At 55.3% G+C, this 18,132-nt stretch overlaps 2 protein-coding genes across 2 annotated transcripts; one reads left to right on the top strand and one right to left on the bottom strand.

Moving 5' to 3' along the window:
* The first annotated feature begins 3,115 nt into the window (after positions 1 to 3,115).
* TUBB4B (tubulin beta 4B class IVb) lies at positions 3,116 to 5,472 on the top strand. The gene is made up of 4 exons (XM_051636549.1): positions 3,116 to 3,465; positions 3,563 to 3,671; positions 3,752 to 3,862; positions 4,260 to 5,472. The coding sequence occupies exons 1-4, from the start codon at positions 3,409 to 3,411 to the stop codon at positions 5,318 to 5,320; spliced, it is 1,338 nt and encodes a 445-aa protein (XP_051492509.1). The 5' UTR covers positions 3,116 to 3,408; the 3' UTR covers positions 5,321 to 5,472.
* FAM166A (family with sequence similarity 166 member A) lies at positions 4,895 to 17,596 on the bottom strand. Its single transcript, XM_051636935.1, has 7 exons — positions 17,541 to 17,596; positions 13,183 to 13,376; positions 11,946 to 12,229; positions 10,924 to 11,038; positions 9,746 to 9,840; positions 7,684 to 7,801; positions 4,895 to 5,551 (listed from the first exon to the last, which is right to left on the bottom strand). The coding sequence occupies exons 1-7, from the start codon at positions 17,594 to 17,596 to the stop codon at positions 5,463 to 5,465; spliced, it is 951 nt and encodes a 316-aa protein (XP_051492895.1). The 3' UTR covers positions 4,895 to 5,462.
* Between the last annotated feature and the right edge of the window lie 536 nt (positions 17,597 to 18,132).

Genomic DNA, 18,132 nt, shown 5'->3' with positions numbered 1-18,132 from the left:
CAGGTCCAGCAGCTCTCCATGGAGATTCCTGGCAGCCTGGCTGTGTTCCACCTCCCAGCCAGCTCAGAAACACTGGCATTTTGCTTTTAATTTAAAAAAAGGCAAAAATAATTAAAATGGAATTGTTGTTTCCTGTGGATCTGCACGGTGCTGTGAACAGGAATACAAGCTGACTGGGTTAGAATTAGCAAGAATCAACGTTGTGTGAATAATTTGAAATGCCTCCTGACCCTGAGACTGTTGGGTGGCTCAGTCTCCCAGGGAAACCTTGGGAGGCTCCATCACAAGAGAGAAGCTTTAGCTGCCCCACAGGGTGATACCCCTGCTCTGCTGGGTGCAACCCTGCTGCCAGTTTGGAGAGAGGTATCAGAAGACTTCACAAAGCAGAGTATTTCCACTTGTTTTTGCTGCTACTGGGGATGCTGGGGGTGGCAGCCATTTCTCACTCTCCACCTTGCAGAACAGCTTCCCAAACATCAAAGGCTGAAGCACAGGCTGTGAGAAGCCCCGGCTACAAAGGCTACTTCTAACAAACTGGAAAAAAAGATCTTTGTCACTGAGGTGCAGCCCTTCCTGCCTGAAAAAACAACTCTGTGTCTGCATCAAACACAGCAGCCCTTGCAGCAGCAGAGCTCCCAGCAGCCCTGCAGTGGCTGGGTGAGCACAGATTACTGACGCTGCTCTGAGCACGCCTCACCGAGAATTCCTGCTGACTGTACTTTCCTAGACAGCAGAACACAGGCCAGACATTCTACAGCCTCTCTTTTCACTCAGAAAGAAGGGATTCCTTCTTCCATTAGCCTGAGGAGATGGCATCACGTCCCAGAGGACAAGCTCTCTTTACTGATCCTTGTAGGAAACTGGGAGCACGTCTGGTTCCAGATTCATCCCACCTGCCTTTGAGACTGGAACAACACTGTGATTTTGGATTTGGGCTTTGCAGAGAACAGAAAGGTGTTGTCAGAGCCTTTCAGAGCTGCAGGGGGCCAGGCCATCCCTTCCCACTGACTCTGCTGTGAACACAGCCCACTTAGCTGTTCAAATCAATGTCTGTAACCAGGTGGGATAAATCTGCACCCTGATGCTTTTTGCATCACTCAGCTCATCTCAGAGTAAACTGCAAAAACCTCCTGCATTCTGGCTTTGAATGTGGAGGGTGAGCCCTGCGTGTCTTCCTAGACCTGCCTGGGCAGCTCTGGGGCTGATGAAAGACCTCCTGGAGCTCCCTGGGATCCTCTCAGGTCACTCCTCATGTCCTAGGGCTCCTGCCACGATCTCTGGGACTGCTCCTGGGCTCCTTCCAGCATCTCTGGAGGAATATGTTGTTTACATGCCAGAAATATCAATCACCACAACCTCTGCATTAAGCCAACTACCAGAGCCTATTCCAGTTCCAGCCTCACAGTGCTGTTCCTCTCCTGCCCACCTCTTCATCTGACCCACTCACAGCAGCAGTTGGGTTATTGTTCTCCAAGCACAGATCATAACGTGCACAAGCACAAGCCCTGATGTAGCTCTGGTCTTGTAGGAGTGCCTGGATGACACACAGCACTGCCCCAGCCTGCTGTTGGTGTAGAATTGATGTCACCTGCTGCCTTCTCCTCAGTCCACGCCACATCAAGGCAGGAGTTTGAGACTAGCCAGGTTTGGAGAACTCAATTAGGAGCCTGATTCAGGTTTCAGATGTATCATGAAACAAGAAGAGATGCTAAGACTTGTAGACCTTGCTGGCATCCTAATGAATATATACAACCATAAAAAGGCTCTGCTAAAACAACAATCAAAGTGTGCTCAGGAGAAGCTGTGACCAATGGCTGAACCATCCATGCAAGACTGGGCTAACAAAGTTTGATGGTAGATGGTGAAGAGCACAGCAGAGTGAGATATGAGGTGAAGGTGGCATTTATCCAGCTTGGCTGCCTCATGACAGGGCTGCAGGATCCTGCCCAGGAGAGAGATCTAACCCAGCACAGCACTTTGCTGGAGGGAAGCTTTGGTGACTCAGCAAAAAAAATACTGTAAAAAGAATTGTAATTTCCTGTGGATCTGCAGGTAGCTGAGAAGCACTAGCTGCCTGGGATAGAATTAGCAAAAATATTAGGAAGAAAAAGATACTGGGAAGAAATTCTTCCCTTTAAGGGTGGTGAGGAGCTGGGACGGGTTGCCCAGGGAGGTTGTTGATGCCCCATCCCTGGAGGTTTTTCAGGCCAGGTTGGAGGAGGTTTTGTGCAGCCTGGTCTGGTGGGAGGTGTCCCTGCTCATGGCAGGGGGGTTGGAGCTTGATGATGTTTGAGGTCCCTTCCAACCTGCATGATTCTATGAAACCCACGAGCTTTTCATGTCACCCTGCTCCGCTCAAAGCTGCTGACGGTCCCTCCCAACCTTAACGATCCTACGAAACAAACCTCGTGCAAACACTCCCGAGACCCCTCCCAACACACACACACACCTCAAGCCTTATGAGAACACCCCGAAACCACCTCGGGGGCCCCACGAGGGGCCCTCAGGCCCGCACCTCACGGGGGCTCCGTGCCGGGCAGGCAGCCGCTCACGCCGCCCACCCGGAACGGCGCGGGGCCCTCCCGCTCCGGAGCTGCGGCGGGAACGGTGCCGGACCCCCCGAGCCCCCAAAACCTCCGAGCCGGACCCCCCGAACCCCCCAAACCCCCACACGGTGACGCGGGGCCCGGCCCGGCCCGCCGCCCGGTTGCCATAGCAACCCCCGCCCGGCTGCCGCGCCTGCGCGCCAGAAAGTGCTAGAACGGCGCCGCAGCCCGCGCATGCGCACAGCGCCTGTCTGCCCCCCCCCCCCCCGCCCCAACGGCGCCGCCGCAGCGTCCCGGGCCCGGCGGGGAACGGGGAAAGAGAGGAGAGAGCGGGAGTTGTGCTCGGGAGCCGCGCGGGGGGAACATCCCGGCCGGGTTTCCCTGGAAGCCGCCCCCCGCCCCGCTCTCTCCGCAGGAAGGAGGAGCCGCCGCCCGCGCCGGCTGCGGAGCCACTGCGGCGGTTACCGGGGCGCTTCGCGCTCGTCCAATCAGAGGGCGTGAGCTCATCCCGGAGACCGGGCAGCCAATCACGGTCGACATCAATCATTCAATTCAGCCAATCGGGAGCGCCCCGCGCGGGTGGGGCGGGCCTTTCGTGCGGCCGGGTGGCCTGACAGTCAAACCGACAGACAGCGGGGCGGGGCGGACGGGAGCCGGCGGCTTGAGCGGCAGCGCCTCAGCCAATCAGCTGCCGTCTCTTGTAGAGCCTCGTTATGAGTAGCCAATGGCTGCTGCGAACGGCCGCCCGGGAGGGGAATAGCAGGCTGCGCGCGCATTCCGCTGCTATATAAGGGGTGGCGGTTGCCTCACGCAGGCAGTCGGTTGAGAGGAGCGGGCTGGGTCGGGGAGCTGAGCCGCCATCATGAGGGAGATCGTGCACCTGCAGGCCGGGCAGTGCGGAAACCAGATCGGGGCCAAGGTCCGGGCGGCGCTGGGCAGGGGACGGGGGTGGAGGGGGGGAAGAGAGGCGAAGCGGGGTCCCGCCCGGCAGCCCCTGACGCGGTTCTTTCCGGCAGTTCTGGGAGGTGATCAGCGACGAACATGGCATCGACCCCACCGGTGCCTACCACGGGGACAGCGACCTGCAGCTGGAGCGCATCAACGTCTACTACAACGAGGCCACAGGTAGGGCCCGGCGCCCCGCCCGCCCCGGCCCGCCCCCGCCGCCGCCGCCCTGTCACGGCCTCTCCCTCCCTCTCTTGCAGGTGGCAAATACGTGCCCCGGGCCGTGCTGGTGGACCTGGAGCCCGGCACCATGGACTCGGTGCGCTCCGGGCCCTTCGGGCAGATATTCAGGCCGGACAACTTCGTGTTCGGTGAGCGGGGGAGGGAGCGGCGGGGCCGGGCGGGGCGGGCAGGGGGGTTAATCCTGGCGCTCCCTGAAATACCCGCGATCTGCGGCTGGGGGGTGAGGGCAGCTGCTGGGAGGGCAGCTCCGAGAAGGCACAAGGGGTCGTTGAGACTCTTCCGAGTCTCGTTACCTCTGTACGTAGAGGAGAAATCAAATGGCTGCGGTATCGTTGATAATTGATATTTTTTCCGTGCATCTTGCCCAGCCATTTCGGAGCTGTTGGTGTGAAAGCACAGCTCATTGCTGGATGAAATGAAAGCTCCTGTGGGGTTTCTCTGTAGCCTGATGCTCTTAAGCTTTGCTTGCAAGCAATAAGCAGGAAGCAGTGACCGTAATCTAATAGGAAAATGGCTCTTTTCCAGGTCAGAGCGGAGCAGGAAACAACTGGGCAAAGGGCCATTATACGGAAGGTGCTGAATTAGTTGATTCTGTGTTAGATGTTGTAAGGAAGGAGGCAGAAAGCTGTGATTGTCTCCAGGGCTTTCAGCTTACTCACTCTCTCGGTGGTGGTACAGGCTCTGGCATGGGTACCCTCCTCATCAGCAAAATCCGGGAAGAGTACCCAGACAGAATTATGAATACTTTCAGTGTCGTGCCCTCCCCTAAAGTATCAGATACTGTAGTAGAGCCCTACAATGCCACCCTCTCTGTGCACCAGCTGGTGGAGAACACAGATGAAACCTACTGTATTGATAACGAAGCCCTCTACGACATCTGCTTCAGAACACTGAAGCTGACCACCCCAACCTACGGTGACCTGAACCATTTGGTGTCGGCCACCATGAGCGGCGTCACCACCTGCCTGCGGTTCCCGGGCCAGCTCAACGCTGACCTGAGGAAGCTGGCGGTCAACATGGTCCCCTTCCCCCGTTTGCACTTTTTCATGCCTGGTTTTGCCCCTCTCACCAGTCGTGGGAGCCAGCAGTACCGTGCTTTAACCGTGCCCGAGCTCACCCAGCAGATGTTTGATGCTAAGAACATGATGGCTGCCTGTGACCCCCGCCACGGCCGCTACCTGACGGTGGCCGCCGTCTTCAGGGGCCGCATGTCCATGAAAGAGGTGGACGAGCAGATGCTGAACGTTCAGAACAAAAACAGCAGCTATTTTGTAGAATGGATCCCTAATAACGTTAAAACAGCCGTCTGTGACATTCCACCTCGTGGCCTGAAAATGTCTGCCACCTTCATTGGCAACAGCACAGCCATCCAGGAGCTGTTCAAACGCATTTCTGAGCAGTTCACCGCCATGTTCCGCAGAAAGGCTTTCCTGCACTGGTACACTGGTGAGGGCATGGACGAGATGGAGTTCACAGAGGCTGAGAGCAACATGAACGACCTGGTGTCTGAGTATCAGCAGTACCAGGACGCCACAGCTGAGGAGGAGGGGGAGTTTGAGGAGGAGGGGGAGGAAGAGGCAGAGTAAAAGCTATGCAGCTGATGAGCACGTGTAAATTTTGTTTAAAGCTGTACGAACTCTTTCATTCTGAACTTCTCTGTCCGTGTTGTGTTCCTTTTCCTGTTTCCAAGTCACTTCTGATGCTGTACAGGCACCATTAAAGCATTTTTCACAGTGCACCAGCTCGTCTCCTTTGTTCATTCTGGTAGGCTTTTCGGGTGCTGTTCCCATAAGTCAGCGCGTAGGTGTGCCGGAGTGCTGGAAAACAGGGACGTGGTGTGAGAGCCCTGCCAGCTTGCCCAGGGCAACCACCCTTCCCTCCCTGCCTAACGAGGCAAATGCCTGTTTGTGTCACCACTTGCTCCTGGTGGTGTGGGAGTTCAGTTCTCTGGTGTGGCTTTACAACCAGGGGTGCTGGCGGAGGGGGATGCGCTTGACATGGAGCTCAGCTCCAGGCTGTGTCTAAATTTAGGGACCTGCTTGTGGACTCCTGTTACAGACTCCGCTCCCAGCAGGAGCTCAGCAGCTCCTGGCCACGATGGCAGGGTGGGATCAGGTGTGGGTGTCTGGGAGCCAGAGGTTGCCCCAGCTGTGGGGCAACAACCCAGAGCAGGCAGGTTGCCACTGGCACAGGTGTTTGCCAGCCCGTGAGCCGGGCTGCAGCCACTGGGCAGCACAAAGCCAGCCAGGAGCCATGGCCTGTCACCAGAGCACGGGGGACAGCTGTGACAAGCTGTGCTGGGGCCCAGTGACACCGAGGGGCTGGGTGTGCAGCCTTGCTGGAGTCATTTGAGAACCAGGATGTAGGGATTTAAAACCTACATCAGTCTGGTGCAGCCTCCCTCCTGAGGTGAGCTGAACACCCGAGCCCAAAGTACCTCCTTAGAAACATTTTATCTCCTAAAAACCCTGTATTAGCAAATTTTCACTCTGGAAACAATGTGTGGGGTTACCTCCAGTGAGAAACCTGTCACTCAGTAGCTGGACAGGAGCTCACAGGCTTCCTGCTGAGGACACTTCAAGAATATAATTATTATAATTGATTTGGGGTTATTCTGTCTTAAAAACAAGTTTCTCCTTCCAGTGTTGAACTGGTCGGAGCAGTTAGAGTGGCCCTCCCAGAGGCTGCTGGGGCAGGGGAGTTGGCTGCAGGCACAGGTGGTTGGTTTCAGACCTACACAGAAGAACGTTTCTGTAGGTGAAAAGATGGCAATGGATTTTTTTAATGTTGCCATGAGGCAACACTTCAAGCAGTTGATTTTTATGTTTGATTTTAGGGTGGGGTTTTTTCTTCTTATTACACTGAAGTGGCGTGTTCCCCCTGGCAGGTTCTGAGGAGGGACAGTGCTGTCCCCAGCCCCTTCTGGGCAGAGCTGCCTTCCTCACCCTCCCCTGAAGCTCCCAGCTTTCTGCAGGCTGGAAGGCGGGCAGATCCCACAGACAGGGATGGTCACCCGAGTCCAGCTTCTCCTCACGCCAGAACAGCCTTTCTCCAGGGCCTTGGAGGCTACAGCCAGTGTGACCAGAAGCCCCTTGAGCCCACCCAGCGGGGTCAGGGCTTGGCTGTGAGACACCCCAGAGGAGGGGACACCCCAGGGGGCAGGGGACAGCCAAGTGTCACACACTGGGGCAGCTGCGCTTGCCCCAGAGCAGGACTGTGGTGACAGAGGCCAACATGAACATCCTTCTCTTCATCTTTGATCAGAAGCTCCATCCACCCTCCCCTGTGCCACCAGTGTGTGAGCTGGGCCTCCCTTTCCCTCAGGCCTCTTTGCTTCTGCATGACTTTCCAGCACAAGATCCAGAGCCCCAACCTTCTCCCTCCAGGCTCAACAGACACACTCTAACTACCAGCTACTCTCCAACCCTGTCCCACTTCAATTTCTACCACATTCTATGTCTTCCACCATTTTTTTTCCTCTATCACATTAAGCTCAAGCTGTGAGTTTGGACCTTATCTCCCATCCTTCCCATCACACGATTGACCTGTGGGCTCTTGACTTCGCTGTGGCCAAACATACCAGCATGAATTGCTTTTTACCAAACTTCCAGCTTTTTAGAACAGAATAACTTTGCTGAGGGAGAAATTGTAAGGCACCCATGTCTCGGGTGAGGTGTCACTGATCTCCTCTGCCTCAGCAGGGAGTTGGTGGCTGGAAACCAGAGGAACATTCTGCACAAGCCCAGGCTGGAAGTTGGACCCTCCTGCAGCCAGGAAGGGGATGGCTCAGCTCCAGCACCTTGGCACAGACTGGGGAAATCAGATCTCCTACCCATGTGGAGCACATCAGTAATTGTTCACTGCTCCAACACTACAGCTAATAACAGCCCTACTTAATGACAGTAATTAGTATTAGTGGCTTTCATTTTCAGGCAGCTGATGAACTCACCCGGAACGAAGCCGCTGTAGCAGGGGATCAGCCCAGAGCTGGTGTAGATCTTGTTGTTGGGCCAGTATGTTTTGGGGAACCTCTTGCCAAAGGTGCCTGCTGGGTTTCTTTCCATAAACTGGAAAACAAACAAAACCCAACAGAGTTCACTTTAAACCACATCGTTGCTGCCCCCATCACAGGCTTTGCCTCCACCTGGGAGGATATTTAGGTCCAGGTGCAGCAGTTCTCTTCCCAGTTCTGGTTTCTTCTAATCAGCAGCTTCATTGCACAAACCCCCTCCCCCCCTGCTTTTTCCACTTTGAGTTTCTTTCCCAATGGGTGCTGGCAGCACCCTCAGCAGCTGGATCCTGCCCTGGGCAGCTCCTGGGCCAGGAGAATTCCTGGGGATCTCTCCAGACCGGACCTGTGCTCATCATCCACACACCCCAACCTCCCCGTGCTGTGACACCCCGAGGCCACAGCAGCTGCTGGAGCTGGGTCCTGCCCCTGGGACTCTGCCCAGCTGGGGGTTGGGTTGACCCCTTTCCCTGCTGGTGTTTGGCCAGCGATTCCCAGGCTGGGAGGAGCAGGAAAGCCGAGGGAGCTTGAGCTGCCAGGGTCAATCATCTCTGGATCCAGCCCTGGGGTCAGACCCCAAGGAGGGGCTGGGCTGGAGGGTGGATGTCACAGCTCTGCACATCCCTGCAGTGCCAAAACCCCTCCAGATGTCCCCAGAGCTGTGTCACCCTCCTCGGGGGGTCACAGCCCAGCAGAGCACAGGGCCCTGGAGCCCCTCGTGCGAGGGGACGGAGCCGCCGCTGCAAACCCCCCCAGCGAGGAGGGTGTCGCTCAGGGACCCGTGGCACATCCCACTATGTCACCTAGGGCAACAGAGATTTAGGGCAGAAGATTAGTGGCTTGAAGTCAGAAGCCATCTTAGACAGAAACGTGCTGGGATTTTCCTTTTCTCCCCAGCGTTTCTGTTCCTGCAGCCCCTGACGTGCTGCAGCCAGCCTGGAGAAACACCCCCCTCATGGACCTGCTGCCTGGCAGGTGCTTCTTGCAGAAACCAGGGGCAGAAAGGCTCTGCAAACAGCACGGTTAGGGTTGAGAATCCCTGGGGCTGGCTCTGTTTGCTTCGTTTCAATTCCCGTGCAGGGCAGGAAGGGATGGGGATGCCAGCAGAGGGAAAGACATCTCAGCCAAAGCTCGGGGCTGCCATGAGCACTGTCAGCCCTGCTGCTCTCCCTCCTGCTGCTGAGTCATTTCTTCTGCAGTTTCTTTGAGCTGGGAATCCTTAGTCTTGGATTTTTCTCTACATCATGCTCTGGGAAAGAGGCACCACAGTGAATCCTGGGTATGGTGTGACCTGCTTTGGCTGAGCTGATCAGCCCTTCCCAGCGCAACGCCTGCATCCCAGGGATCTCTCTCCATCCAGCAGGAAGGAGCCTGTAGCTCTGAATGCAAACTAGTAACTGCTGTGGGAGGGATCTCATTTTCCTGGGAGGGATCTCATTTTCCTGGGTAGGAGGATTACCTGGCATGACTTGGCAGATCGTGCAGCAAAGGGTGCAAACCATTTTTTTTCAGCAGGGATATTTCTGCATCCTTCCCAAGGGGAGGAGAGAGAAAAGCCAGATCCCTTTAAGACAAATTATGGCAGCAAAGGAGAAAGCCTTAGAACCAAGGCAAGGGGAGAAATGCCCATCCAAGCAGGCCAGGAACCACCCAGTGCTGCCATCCAGCAGAGCAGGTACCTTGTGGAGGGGAAGCACGGAGAGCTGCTCCTGTTCCTGCACTCAGAGAAACATTTTTAACAGCCACCTTCGAACCAACCCTCAACACATTTGCTTAATCCTTTTATGAACTCATTTATCCTCCCTTAATGTCCCAAGGAAACAAGTTACAGAATTTAATTGCTCATGATTTTTTTCAACACGTTACCTAAGAGCATTTTCTTTTTGCTTGTGCTTCCAGCCCTGGTTCTAATGCTACTGCTGTAAAGGAAACTGCTTTTTGTGCTGCAGATGAATCAATGCCAACATTATAGTCTTGAAATAGATTTGTGGACATAATCTACCTGAAGTTGGTCAAATTCCTTCATGGCTTCCTTCACACCCTGGATGTAGTTCAGGCCAGGAAACCAGATGATGCGAGGGATGAATCCAGCATATCCTTTGGGGAAAGACAAGGGAGAACATACAGACTGTAGAAGGATCAGCCAGCCTGGAGCTGGAAGAGACTGCAATAAATATAAAACCTCGGCAGAGCACAGGAAGGGGGGGAAAAAAAAAATCCATTGAAATGGTAAAATTACCTCTTACATGTGAAATATCTTTTCTGAAAGAGTCTTTTTTTATGATTCCCAAGGAAAACCCAACGGGTTGAACTGATCCTTGTTGGTCTCCATGAGGTATGGAAGGGCCATTTCATTTTCTTACAGCTTTTTCTTTCAGCCAACAGCTGTCATGTTCTCTCCCAGTTTAATACAGATTCAGCACTAACTACCAGGTGTCCAACCTTTCTCCCTCCTCTCCCTGCCCACCCAACAAATTCACTTACACGACAAATTTATCAAGTGTACCCACATAAAGCAAAAAGGTATGACCTAACAGCAGCCAGAACTCCCTCTTTCCAAAGGGGTGCTTTGGAGAGGGCAAAATCTGCCTCCTGCATCCTAAAACATCTGTGCCCCTTTGAGTCTGACCCATCTTGAGGTGCAGCCCCTGCACGGGCTGTGGTTCCCCCCAGAGAGGAGCATCCCCCTCCCAGCAGGGTTGGACCCTTTGGGGGGACTCCAGTGCTTGGGAATTCTCCTGCTTGCAGAGGAACCCTCTTCCAGGGAGAAGGAACAGAGTGTAACTCCTTGTCAGATGGAGTTGTAAACACAGTTCACCACTGGGTGTTGATGATGCAGAAAAGCATCTTCCTTCTAGGACAGAAACAACTCCCTCAGCAGTGACAGACTCACCAGCCCCTGCAGCTGGTGCAGGGCCCATCTCTCTTTGCTTTCTGGAGCATTTTTGAGCCTGGCCCCACATCTGTGGGGAGCTGAGGTGGCTCCTGCATCCCTTCCACCTGCTTATGTCCCTCAGCAGGAGATCCAGCATCCCCAGGGAACATCCTTGCGTGGAGAGGATCCATTCCAAAGTGCTGAAAGGAGCTGGAGCAACTGGCCAGTGCCTCTAGGATTTCCCCAGGGGTGACACCATTTCCTCTGAGGGGGCTCTGTTGCATGTCACCTCCCTCTTTTTTTACCTGTAATGACTTTCTGTTGAATGGCTCGTGGCACCTCCAGTTTAGGTAACCAACCATCTTCCTCATCCACAGCTCGAGCCCTTCCTGGCAGAGTCACACCTCCTGTTCTCACAGGCTTAAAATAAAAGCAGGAATAAAATCAACACCAGTAAAAACCCCCTCCCTCCTTTGGCTCCACTGCTCAAATCGCTGCCAGAACCTGCAAATGGCACCTGCCACTTCCATTGCTTCCCAGTTTTACTGCTCTAGGAATGTCTAGTGAAGTCCAGGGATGGGATGAGCTCCCTGCATGCAGAGGCTTCACAAAATCCCCAGGGAGAAGAACCAGGGGAGCTTTGGGCTCCTCCACAGCCCTGTATCCCAGAGCAAGGAGCAGGAATGCCCCTTCTTGGGATTTCTATCCAACCAGCTTTTGACTCCAGAGGTCACATCTCTCATCTCTGCCCCCAGGGAATGTGGGGAGCCCAGCTGGCTGGGATGTCACCAACGTGGTCTCTGGCTCCAGAAGAACTAAGGGGCTCAAAGACCTCGGTCCTGAGTGATGCCAGCAGTGCCAGGCAAAGCAGCACCCACCTCCATGGGCAAATCCCACTGCCTGGGTCTCAGTGAGGGACTGGGAGGGTGGGAAACCCAGGTGGGAGCAGTTAAGGGGTCACAGACCCAGCACGTAGCCAAAGGCCCAGGACTGCTCTGGGCTGGGGAGGAGGAGGAGGGCAGGAAGGACACACGAGCCTGGCTGCACATCAACCAGACCTAACAACTTGGCTTTGAAGCAAAACTCAACTCCATGACAAGTTAAACCTTGGTGAGTAGGAACAGTGATCACTGCAACCCCGTCCTGAGGATGTGTTGGATTTGCCGCCGCTAGAAACGTTCACGGGAGTTTGGTGTTTCTCCACGCAACACTCTCACCTTTCTCCTTGCCATCCACAGCCCCCTGAGGGTCCCTCTTCACACCCATGGACCAAGGAGACCCCTTCCCCACCCCCCAGTCCCCACCTCTCCCGCCCAGACCCACTCACCAGTTGGCTGCCCACCAAGGCACCACCCAGCTGGCCAGGTCCCTGCCCCCAGGCTGGGGATGTCTCAAGGAAGTGCCCCCCAGGGCTGGGATGCCACGGAGTCCTGGCTGGCAGTCGTGTCCCCGGGGTGTACTGGCCAGGGTGCTGCTGGTGCCTGTGGTCCATGTCTGTCATCATCCTCCGATCCTTCTCCTCCGGCCGCGGCCCCAGCAGGGCAGGGTTTGGCCCCTGCTCCGGGTCAGGGAAGTTGGTCACAGCCCCAGGTTGCTCATAGGGAAAGGGTGCTGTGGGACAGAGAGCCAGTCAGGGAGAGGGGTGGCTGGAGGAGGGTGAGGGGTCCCCAGCACGCTCGGCCCCCACACACCCCTCCAGAGCCAGGGGAAGGATTCAGGAGGGTTAAAGCATCCCATGGGGTGTGAGGACGTCCCGTGAGGGCCCCCAGCCCCAGCCTACATAGAAAACCAGCACAAATAATTCAGTAACAACTTTAGTAGTAACTTAAACTTATTCTAAGTGACACCTCAACTGTAAAATATCACCACCAGAGCCAGAAGATTAAGGGGCCTCCCCCCCTGTATCCTCCTCTCCACGTGGCTGTGCCAGGACACCCCAAACACCCACCCCCTTTTCCCCTGGTGTCCACCAGGAACCTCCTGCCCTGTCTCTGTTGCTGCTCACCAAGGGAAGGGGCTGCAGTGACACTGGCTGGGAGAAGAAACATCTCGGGGTCCTGGTGTTCTGTGTGTCTGTGCTGGGCAGGAGGGACCTGCAGCCTGAGGCTCCCCAGGGACAGCCCAGCCTGGCCCCTTTTGGGGGTGACTCTGCTTCAGGAACAGCTTCGGTGGCTCCCTGGGCCCCCAGCCCAGGGGTTCCTCCTGCTCCACAGCAGGAGCAAAGCCCTGGTGCTGGGGGATGATGGCTCTCCCACCCCCCCACAACCTTCTCCTTATGGGAAAACTCTGGCTGTGTCAAGTCTGGCCTTTTTAAACAAACCCATTGCCTTCCATTTGTGTTCTCACCGGTCGTTTTTACACCGAGAGAGGGGAGATTTAGGTCACACTAAAGAACTTACTCCTAAAAATGTAAAACACATATTATAAAAAGTACTAAAGAAAATGCAAGAGATGTGCCCCTTCACCCCAGGAGCCTCTCCAGGAGGGGCACAGCCCCGGGGACCGACCCCGTGCTGGGGTCAGAGCCCCACCTGCTGAAGGGATGAGATCCAAGGTGTGCTCACCTGGCTGCCCGGGCAGGTAACGCTGGACAGCAGAGCGGGTCCCACTGAAGTCCTCGATGAACTTCTGCTTCTGCAGAGGAGCCAGCAGGGAGCGGGGGCTCCGCGCCACCGCGGGGTCCGTCAGCAGCCGGTGGGTGGTTCTGCCGAAGGTTTCTCCGAAGCGATAGTTGTACTGAGGGATGAAGCCCTCGTAGCTGAGCAGGGAGCAACGCGAGAGCAGTCACTGGGGTGGGGTTGGAAAGGGGGCTTGTTGGGTGGCCTGCCCCAGGGGTTTCCAAAGAAGCCTTCTGGTTGGAAAAGGTGTTTAAGATCATCAAGTTCAACCATCAACCCAACTCTACCGAGTCCAGCGCTGAACCGTGTCCTTCAGCACCACATCTACACTTCTCCAACAGCTCCAGGGAGGGTGACTCAACCACCTCCCTGGGCAGCCTCTGCTGGTGCTCAATTACCCTTTCAGCAAAGAAGTTTCTTCTGTTATCCAGATTTTGGCTGGAAGGGGCCATGGCCAGGAGCACACAGGGCCTGGAGGACGTGAGCCCAGGGACGTGTCTGTCCCTGGAGCAGCAGCACTCGGGGGGCACTGAGACCTGCGTGGTTGCACAGGAAGCCAAACGTGTGGCTGGTTTCACCTGTGAGCATGAAAACTGGTCTCAGATGACCAGGTGTGTGTAGGCACAGGCTTCATTCCACATGTGGGATGAGGTCCTGGAGCGTGGCCAAGGCAGCAGCAGGTGGGAAAGCTCCTCTGGCTGAAGTACCAGAGGGACCATGGGCACCTGGACAGCACTGACCCCAACACCTCCTAGTTAAGATATTACCTGTGGTTCAACAGGCCTCACCTTTCCATTGTGCAGCCCCTCTCTGTTCTAAAACCCAGGGAATTACTGGAAATTTCTGTGTCCCTTGTTCAATATTGGAACACAAGCCCCCAGAAGAGCCCCCTGCACTGCCCTGAGTGCACTCACATCTCTTGTCTCTCTGGAGTTTATTTCTCCCTTTTTGTTATTTTCCTACTCATGACAATTTTTAATTGTATTTCAATTACTAAACTGTCTTGACTTCAGCCCACAAGTTTTCTCACTTCTGCCTGTTTCTCTCCCAGGGTGCAGCACAGGGGACAGGGCTGATGGTGGCAACCACCAGGGCTCTGCTACCAAGGGCCCCCTGGGCAGGGTCCAGAGAAGGGTCACAAAAATGATCCCAGGGCTGGAGCAGCTCTGCTCTGGAGCCAGGCTGGGAGAGTTGGGGTGTTCAGCCTGGAGAAGAGAAGGCTCCAGGGAGACCTGAGAGCACCTTCCAGTGCCTGAAGGGGCTCCAGGAAAGCTGGGGAGGGGCTTTCCATCTGGAAAGGGCAATGATAGGACAAGGGGTCATGGTTTTAAACTGAGAGGGGAGATTTAGGTTAGATATCAGGAAGAAATTCTTCACTCTAAGGGTGGTGAGGAACTGGAATGGGTTGCCCAGGGAGGTTGTTGATGCCCCATCCCTGGAGGTTTTTAAGGCCAGGTTGGAGGAGGCTTGTGCAGCCTGGGCTGGTGGGAGGGTTCCCTGCTCATGGCAGGGGGGTTGGAGCTGGATGATCTTTAAGGTCCCTTCCAACCTGAATGATTCTATGATCTCTGGCCACACACAGCTCTGCTCTGCTCCCTGAGACAGGCAATTTGACTCCTTGGTGGCTCAGGGTAGGCTCAGAGCTGCAGCTCTGGCTCCATTCCCGAGTCCACCAGCACGAACCGGAAACTCCCGCTGCTCCCGGTGCCAGATTCCCCAATGCTGATGTTGTTCCATCACTCAAGAAGGCAGGCAGAGCTGCCAATCCCAACCTACAGACAAAATATTCTACTAGTGACCCCACTGCACATCTGGGGACAAAGCCAGATGGTGCACGAGGATCATAGGATGATGAGTAAGTACTTTCCCTTCCAAATACTCGGAACACCAGCGAGCAGATCCGTGCAGTCACACTTGGCAAGTTCTCCCACTTTGCATCCAGGCTCCCTCCCCAGCAGCTACTGGAGGAGCTGGTGCCTCATCCCAGGGATATTCAAGAAGTCTTGCAACACAGGGAAGCTACACCTGGATGATAAAGCTGAGCAAGAGCACAAGTGACACAGCCTGAATAATTACCGGGTGGCCGGAGGGATTTTGATCACGAACAAAGTCATGGCAGGGCTGAGAAAGGATTCAATCCATAAGGAATTAAAAGGCAGGTAAAGCCAAGGAGCTGGGGAGAGTCCGTCTGGGTTTGTGGAGAAGGGATCTGCTGCAGAAGGGAATGACAAGTGCTGTGATGAAAGCTGTGGTGTGTGGGGAGGAGACAGGTCCCCGTGGGGCTGCTTGACCTTCTCCTGCCAGGATTTTGATGAAGGAACCAGAGGGTTGCCCTGTTCCTGCAGCTCAGAACGAAGAGCTGCAGCCCCTGCTCCCAAGGCCTGTTGGTGAGCAGGGAATCCCAGGCTTTTCCCATCTCTTCTCTTGCTCAGCTCCCTCTCCCATGGCCACTCCCAGGCTAAAGCACCTGAACCTGCTCAGCCTTCCTGCTCAGCAGGGACCAGCCCGGCCCTGGACCCTCCCTCGGCCCCACCAGGCCAGGCTGGGGTGGGCAGGGCTGTGCCCAGTGCCTGGGATCCAGGGATTTACCCCTCCCCTGTGCACCAAGTCCTTCCCAAACCATCCCACACGCTGGGTTTGGCTTCCAGTGCTCTTGGACACTGCGGTGACACTTTCAAAGCCCTGGCTGTGACTGTTGCCAACCCAAGGGACAGCATCAGGTTTTGTTGCCCCCGTTGTGGTTCCAGCCTCCTCCAGCACGTGGGAAAGCTGCTGAGATGCTGCAACACGGATCTCCCTCCTCTTCCTCCTCCTCCCAGCACCCCAGCCTGGGGAGCCCCATCTGCCCTGGCTCCAGCAATGCCCTTCAGGCAGCTCCTGCTTGTGCTCAGCCACCCAAACCAGACTCAAAGCAGCACCCTTGGCACCCATGGGGTCTCCTCTGGGGCTTGGGGTGATGCCACCAGCCTGCACGGCCCTGCAAAGCACAGCAGCAGGATTTGGTTCCTCCTCCTGCCTTCAGGTGCTGAAGCACCAGCCCAGAGAGGAGCAGCCCCAGCTGTGGGGCTGGTATTGGGGCTCAAAGCTGCTTTGGGGGGGCTGCTGGCAGGCAGGGCTGGGCAAGGGGAGGGGTTGAGGCTTTTGGAAGTGCAAGTCCAGCCACAGCTCCCTCCTCACTGTTGCCTTTCCCAAGCTACTCTCAGGGCAGGCAAGGAGCAAGGAACAACACCTCCCATCTCTCAAACAACCACAGCAAGGCAAAAATGTGCAAAACCCAACCCCAAAACCCAGAGCTGATAGAAGCTGGGAGACAAGGAGGGTGGTAATGGAAAAATCCTGCTTGTTGCTGCAACAGCAGGGACGGATCTGATTGTCCCTGCAGGAGCATCACTAAGGAAGGAAACGTGCTCCTGCCTTTTTCTGCAGGTTGGGACCTGCCTGGTTCCTGCCCGTGCTGCACCCACAGCTCCCTCTCTGCTGGGGTTTGCAGCCAGGGTTGTCACCAGCCCCTCGAGGTCGCCCTGGGAGCCACCCTCGGGCTGGACTAACCCAGGTGACTTTCCACCAACAAACCCAGCCCTTCTCAGCCTGCTCACACATGTCATGGACCACACCTCCCAGCACAGGTCACCAGGAGACCCCAGCACAACATCTCTACTTCACCACAAAGTCTCTCCACCTATTTCTGCCCTTCCTGTCTTGCCTTTTAACCAAGAACTCATCACCTCTTCCCCACAACAGCTTGGGCTCTTTTTTCCAAGCCTTTGGAGGATGTTGCAAAAAGCTTTGGAAAAAAAACAACAACTATCTAGCTACATTATGAAGTAGCTCACCAGCATCCTGAGGACTTCTTCCTAAGGAAGAAGCCACTGACTTCTTCAAAGAGCTGGGATCTGGCAGCAGGACTGTGCTCCAACCAACTTGACAAGAGCACGTCATGTCTATGCAAATATTTATTCAAAGGAGACCTTCAGACATCCTGGATGCAAAAGCTGTGACAGTTTTGAAACCCAACCCTGCACAGCAGCCCTGGTAACATTTGCCAGCTTAAAACAAATGAAAAAAGGGGGAATAAAGATCAGTTTTGACTTCACCCTCACTGGGCTGTGGTCTTTAATTATAGCTTGATGCTGGGTGGGGGTGCTTATTCCAGAGCTCTGTCTCTTTTGGAGCACTGGAACATGGAATATTTAAATGTGTCTTTGAAAAATTAAACCAAAATACCATGAATCATTAATACCACGTGACTCTGAGTGGAGCCATTTGCATGAGCTTCATGAATTTGGATGAACTTCAGAACTTACCCGGGGATATGGTAGGGGTTGGGTGTGAAGAGGCCATTTTCCTTGGGGCCTGCCATGGCAATGTGGGCAGCTCTGGGGGGGTTGTGGGAGGCCACAGGAGCTGTCACCAGGGAAACCTCTGTGATGCCACCATCTCAGTCCCCAGCAACGCTTCCAGCTCCAGCAGCAGGTTTTTCAGGCCACACCTTTGGTTTTGTCTCCCACCTGGAAATTTTGGATGAGCACGGAGATTTCATAGCACTTGTGTCAGGTTTCCTGAAGGCTCAGAGCCCTGGGGACAGCAGTGCCAGCTCTTCCCCAGAAGCAGCCCCAGAACAAAGACATGTTCATGGCACAGTTCACATCCAACCCACACAAGTGGGGAGAGCCTGGCTCTGCAAGTCCTGGTCACCACGTGGCCAGGCCACGCTGTCTGCACACACCAGGTCACATCCACACCCTGCTGCTGAGGAAGCCCCAAGGCAGGGGTTGGGATGGCTCATCCCTCCTCTCCCTGCTTCCCATTGCCCTCCCAGGCTGGCTGTGAGGGAACCATCCCTCTCTGCTGTGCTTCACACAGGGTGGAGGTTGTTCCCATTCACAAGTGTATGGA

Source organism: Apus apus, chromosome 19 (assembly GCF_020740795.1).
Source record: "Apus apus isolate bApuApu2 chromosome 19, bApuApu2.pri.cur, whole genome shotgun sequence".
NCBI lineage: Eukaryota > Metazoa > Chordata > Aves > Apodiformes > Apodidae > Apus > Apus apus.
The sequence above is the reverse complement of the archived record's forward strand: the minus strand, read 5'-3'. Positions and strand labels throughout refer to the sequence as shown.

Coding starts and splice junctions, on each gene's coding strand:
- TUBB4B (XM_051636549.1), top strand. CDS start 3,409: ATGAGGGAGATCGTGCACCTGCAGGCCGGGCAGTGCGGAAACCAGATC. Junction 3,466..3,562: donor GAAACCAGATCGGGGCCAAG/GTCCGGGCGGCG, acceptor TCTTTCCGGCAG/TTCTGGGAGGTGATCAGCGA. Junction 3,863..4,259: donor GCCGGACAACTTCGTGTTCG/GTGAGCGGGGGA, acceptor GCTCTTTTCCAG/GTCAGAGCGGAGCAGGAAAC.
- FAM166A (XM_051636935.1), bottom strand. CDS start 17,596: ATGGCAGGCCCCAAGGAAAATGGCCTCTTCACACCCAACCCCTACCAT. Junction 9,841..10,923: donor TCAACAGAAAGTCATTACAG/GTAAAAAAAGAG, acceptor CTTTCCCCAAAG/GATATGCTGGATTCATCCCT. Junction 7,802..9,745: donor AGGAATTTGACCAACTTCAG/GTAGATTATGTC, acceptor TTTGTTTTCCAG/TTTATGGAAAGAAACCCAGC.